General features: G+C 28.9%; 1 protein-coding gene across 1 annotated transcript; it reads right to left on the minus strand.

The window, feature by feature from the left end:
* Positions 1-29: 29 nt before the first annotated feature.
* Positions 30-1,335, minus strand: LOC140963296 (uncharacterized). The gene is made up of 2 exons (XM_073422579.1): positions 1,154-1,335; positions 30-557 (listed from the first exon to the last, which is right to left on the minus strand). The coding sequence occupies exons 1-2, from the start codon at positions 1,257-1,259 to the stop codon at positions 412-414; spliced, it is 252 nt and encodes an 83-aa protein (XP_073278680.1). The 5' UTR covers positions 1,260-1,335; the 3' UTR covers positions 30-411.
* Between the last annotated feature and the right edge of the window lie 5,106 nt (positions 1,336-6,441).

Consider the following 6,441-nt stretch of genomic DNA (forward strand, 5'->3'; position numbering starts at 1 on the left):
AAAAGCAGAAAAGAAAAACATTTCTTGCATACACAAAATCCAACACTTGATTTTCCAAAATGTTTCTCATTGATCAAAGCAAACACGACTCGACTCATTGTGAGAATCAATCAGTCACAACAGAGTGAAACAGTAACAGACGGGTAAAAACAAGTTGTTCTTGGTCAAACAAAGAGTTCCTCAACCTTTCTGAGCCAAACCCTTCGTTGTTTTGTGACAGATCCACTCAAAAATGACCCAAATGTTCTCTCTCTTTTCCATTTTTTCATTCCACGGAACTTTTTTTTTTAAAAAAAAAGACTTGTGTTTGGGCGTCTTGGTCATTCCTCATCCAGCCACAGCCACAAGCTCTTAATTCCCACGAAAATATATACATTTACAACTACAAACCAAAAGACAATTTTGCACGTATCAATTGATGGAATTGTTTTGGAGAAACAAGGTTGTGCAAGGTGTGTGCCTGGACTTGTCCAGAATAGACCACATCACTTGAACATCCTCGTACGCGCAAGCCATCACTTCTCCCTCCAAATCCATTATAGCATTCTCTTGTCCCTCTGCCATTATATATACATACAGATTTGTAAATGATAAATGAGTTCTGAGTGCTCATAGAATTTCGAGATAAAAATGGACCAAGAGATTTTGTTCAAGATAATCAAAAGGGCAGCCATTAAAACATATAAAATAATCCGGAAACTCAAGAACTCCCACAGCCACACATATTCTATTTGTACTTTTTCTAAACTTAACATAAATATCTCTGTATTCATCAGACAAAATTCAGTCCACTCAACTCCAAATAAATCAACCATATTTCAAGCCATAATTATCGTATAACTATATCTCTATCTTTTTTAAAGAAATAAAAAAAAAACCATTCTTTTTCAATCATCACTGCTACACCATATAACTTCACTGCACATTAATACTACTACATCAACTTTCTCAAAATTTATATCCGAATAAAATCTCAAACAGAGATGCTATCAAAATCGTCTGTCAAAACTTTCGCCACTCTTTTAAACGAAAATGAAATTCAAACACAACCCATAATCTTTCCTGAATCAATACACATTCTTCATGAAAAGAAAAAAAAACTTGATAAATTTGATATCAGATATGGAACAACACATTTGTGAAGTTTAGGTACCTTGTGGGGTGGACTTGGTGGGTGTGGTTCTGTTTGGGTTTTGATTGTTGAAGAAAGTGCAAGCTTTTCTGAAGGGAGATGTAATCGTACGGACCCAAGAACCCATCTCATTTAACGTTACATCTATCTATCCATTTTTGTCCTTCTTTTCTTTTATATATGCACATGTAGATTGTAGATGGATCAGAACAATAATTGCACGTTTTTCCATTTTGCATTTTGCCTCCTTACACTCTGACCAAATTGTAGATTTAATCAATATTTCTTGATTCTTTATGTAGTATTCTAAAAGCGAAATAAAATATTTTATTTTTTTTCGAAAGATGATCTAAAATTCTTTATACAAAACAAAAACCTTTAAGTTGCGCTTGGATTGACATGGATTTCAAATATATTTTTATTGTGAAGAGAAATAAGATCATAAACTTCAGATTCACCATTACATATTTATGTAGTATTTCATGTTAATTATGATGGATTTCAAGTTCATCCAATTATGATATCATTTGAAATACGTTCTATTATGTACTAATAATGTGTAAATAAATAAGATATATATTTAATATATTTTCTATTATTTCATTGTAAACAATAAAAGTATAATTGAAATTTTCTCCCCGAACACAACCTTAACTTATACATTTTCCAAAGTATAGAATTTATGCATTTGATTTTAATTATTTTATATATAATTTTACATTATTGTATATATTATTTGGACGAAGAAAAATTAAAATTGTGTTTAGAATCGACTTAAATGATTGAAATTTTTGAAACTTTGCTCTTAATTATATTATTTATATTTGCAATTTGTCTTCTATATAGTTAGGAATAAATATTTATGTTATGTTTTAATTATCATTTACAATTGCAATTGTGATGTGATAACTAAAATGTAGTGAGAGGGGTAAAATAGAGTGATAAAAAAATACGAGAGGTTTAATGTGAGTATTAATCATAGTTTGAGGGTGTAAATGAAATAAACACAAAAATATTAAAAGGGGGAACAATTTATTATTATTTAATTGATTTGAAAATAAAATAAGAGGAGGGAGAGGCTTCCTCGAAAGTAGGCAAGATCCGAGAGATAAGCTACTCTTGTAATGGGCACATGGTGCATACGGATCATTACATGTGATGTGAATGAAGCCCACACATCATGGATATTATCCCATGGGTAGCGATTTTGTATTCGTGTTGTGTCGATTCTCAACGAGAACTCCAAATTTTTTTATTATATATAATTTATGTTGTTTATGTTGATGTGAAATATTTAGTTTTAGTATTTCATCCGTCATTTTTTTTGTATTTAAAAGGTCGTTTTTCTGATCCATGCCGATGTGGTGTCGACGAGTCACACACACGATAAGATTCATGTAAAAAATACTAAAATTTGAAAAACTATAACATAAGAGGTTAAGATTGAAAGTGAAACACTATACCTAGGACCATAAATTATTGAGTAAGTCTCATGTGAGACGGTCTCACGAATTTTTATCTGTGATACGGGTCAACCCTACGAATATTCACAATAAAAAGTAATAGTCTTAGCATAAAAAATAATACTTTTTCATGGATGACTCAAATAAAATATTCGACCAACGAAATTGATCCATGAGACCGTCTCACAAGAGTTTTTGTGTAAATTATTATTATTTTTAAATAAAAGAATTTAAATTTAATTGAAATCGTAAATAGTTTACTAATTGCTTTGTTGGGCTTGTTTGTATGGGTCAATAATTGGGCCTTAAGTGGACCTTTGGGCCGTTCGTACTATTATATGAGTTCAGGACATTTTCAAGTAACAAAATTACGTCCACGCACAAGTTTTGACACAGTTTCTAACTGTTAATTTAATTTAATTTTGTATATTTTTTTATCTATCAATGGTGAGACGAGTCAACTTTGTCAATAATTACAATAGTAAACAAAATGACATAAAAAATAATATTTTTTCTTAACTAATCTACATAGAATTCAAATATCATAAAATTGATCCGTGAGACCGTGTCAAAAGTTTTTTGAAACAATGTAATTTAAATAGTTAGTTCCCTCTAAAACTCCAAATAATAGAGTTATTAATTGGTACAAATCAAGCTGTTGGCTTCGTGGATACTTGGAAACCATCAACTATAACCGACTACTATAGTGATAGAACTAGATTGGTACATAATTAATATTTAAGAAAAATAAAAATGGATATTTAAAATGCGTGTTTTTTAATTAGAGTAGAGGTGCTTGTTAAAATTGTGTCTCAAACTCGAAACCTCGTCCATGTATATTATAAATTATTATGTCTTTACTTTTTCCATCCCTAATTAATATATTTTTCCCCAATTTAAAATTATATTTTTAATAATAGTTCCAAAAACTAAAATTGGTTTCTATATTTTAAGTAGGTCTCTTGTGAGACAATCTCACGGATATTTATCTGTGAGACAATTCAAACCTATCGATATTCACAATAAAAATTAATACTCTTAACATAAAAAGTAATATTTTTTCATGGATGACCCAAATAAGAGATCTGTCTCACAAAATACGACCCGTGAGACAGTCTTACACAAATTTTTGCCTTATATTTTACTAAAACTTAAAAGTTATCCAATCTTCATTTACTATTATATTAAGTCTTTGCCTGTATGGCATGATGGAACATGTTCCCATTACTTCAAATATTTTATACCAAACTACATGTTAATTTTTTATTTTTTTTACATGTTTGTAAAAGTAAATGTGACATTCATTTATTATATACTATTATATAGAAAATTATAGCATTAATTAATTAAATATATATAAAACAAATATATGAAATAGAAATGATGTAGCTGGTGGGGGCTGCATTGAATTGGAAACCCTACCCCCATGTGATATGTTGAACGCCAAAAGGAATAATCATCGAGGTCTTTTTACCTTGTGAAATTTATTCACTGTGCTTTGTTTGTTTGATTGTTTTTTAATTAGTCGATATCACGATCGGGTTAAAAATGATAAATACATATAATTTATATAACAAAATATTAACAAATAAACTTAATAACGTTAAAATAAATTTTGGCTCTTTTAGTCATGTCTCGTCGAATTTTTTTTTGTTTAAAAAGTTGATTTTTTAATCATCTTTCTCGGGCATCATCGCCGCATCAATTCTCGAGAAAAAACAAAGAAATTTTTTTTTTGAAAATCTAATTAATATGTTGAATTGAGAGATATTTTACAATTTATAAGACCAAAAGTTAAAAAAATGTCATTTTACATGATGAAATTTATAATTTAATCTTATTTTATTTTATTTTATTAGGTAAGAGTGATTGGCCTTGCTTAACCTCTGCACCGAGTCCGTACGTTATGCCTTGGATCTCGTCGAACTCGATATGTCCACTTTCAACTAAATGAGTTTATATTAGACATTTTATATTTATATGTCCTACCGATTGATAAATACATACATCATATAGGGATAACAATATATTTGGTCACGTAACTTATAATTTTTTTTTATTTATTTTGGGTTCGATCGGCTAATTCGCGTTTGTAATCCACCAACTTACATTATTTTTCAATTTAAAATTTTTTTATCGAAACGCCGACTTGATATAGAAAATTGGTTATATGACATTATGTGTACTGTCATTTCTGATTGCATATTATCACTCAAGTTAAATAATTAAGTGTGGGTCTCATGTGAGACCGTCTCACGGATATTAATCTGTGAGACGGGTCAATCCTACCCATATTCACAATAAAAAGTAATACTCTTAGCATAAAAAGTAATATTTTTTCATGGATGACCCAAATAAGAGATCCGTCTCACAAATACGACCTGTGAGACCGTCTCATATAAGTTTTTGCCAATAATTAAAATTGAAAAAATAATGTAAGTTAAATCGACTAAAATCGTGAATTAATCAATAAAAAAATCCAAAAAAAATGTTTATTATTATTAATTTTTTTTAAAAAATAGGGTTTAGTCTTAGAATATTTAATCGAAGTAGACGGCATTAAACATGTACTTTTTGCTTAACGAACTTTGACTACGGCTCGTGTGTGTGTGTGTGTTGAGTATTCAAATTTCAACATCATGACATTTATTGGTGTGACCATTGAATCTCAAGTTATTTCACTCTTTGTATATCTATTTTCAGATATATAATATATTTGTTTATATTTTAAAATAATTCTAATTTAATAATCTTAACACATAATATTTATGTTAACTTTCACTTCTTATATTAATATTAATGTTAAAAATATTACAAGATCGATTATCCGTCTTAAGAGAACAACATGTATTATAACTTCGCAAACAACGTGTGTGTATAGATATATATAAATCAATTTATAATTTATCTAAGTTACTCTCGTTGATTACTAAACGAGAAAGTATATATATATATTTATAAATTTGATTTTTTCCCCTCCCAATAATATAAAAATTGTAACGAATTCATTAAACAAGATCAAAAATGAAAACCGCATAAATAAGAAAGTGATAAGCAATTAAATTTTCTTGATCCATCACTTTTATCACAAAGTAGGGTGTGGTCCAAGAAATAATCAAGGATTTTAGGGTCACATGCATCTCTATCCAACACTATATAAATTAAATCAAAATCCCATTTGGAGAGCTCAACTGCTAATTACTAGTCATTATTAAAAACAATAAGTTTTTGCTTTTCCACCTACCAAATGCTCCCCCACCCCACCCCCCCATGTAATAAAATTTAAAGTTACAAGTAAAGCTTTATCAATTAGCCAAATTTAATAAAATCAAACCATCATTAGCTACTATGCAAATCACAAAGTAAGTTGTATCCATCGGGGATTAGATTCGAAAAGTTTCATGTTACATAACATAATCACAAAAACATGACTTTTCCCACTAACATTATACTCTTTCTTTCTTCTCCTCCGTTATAAAATTTCCGACATAAGTAGTTTTCATGTTATAAAGAATAAATTCTAAACAAATTAAATTTGTATACATTTGAATTTGGACAATAAAAAACTTCAAAATTATTTGCTAGAGAATAATGCTAATGATGGGATAATAGAATCCAAAGCTTAAAGTGTAATGATTAAGACTTGATTTAGAATATCATAGTAAACAAATCCATTCTTGTTTGAAATTAGAAAGAGTAACTAATTGATAATAAATATTTTGTTATTAGAAAAAGGTAACTTCTATTTTGCCAAACATTTGGTTAGCTTACCAAACGGGTTGCTAAGGATGATTATTTTAATTACTAAAACACTTTTAGGAGAAATGGGAAATTGGAATATGAATT

The sequence above is a fragment of the Primulina huaijiensis genome, chromosome 17 (assembly GCF_012295235.1).
Source record: "Primulina huaijiensis isolate GDHJ02 chromosome 17, ASM1229523v2, whole genome shotgun sequence".
Classification (NCBI taxonomy): domain Eukaryota; kingdom Viridiplantae; phylum Streptophyta; class Magnoliopsida; order Lamiales; family Gesneriaceae; genus Primulina; species Primulina huaijiensis.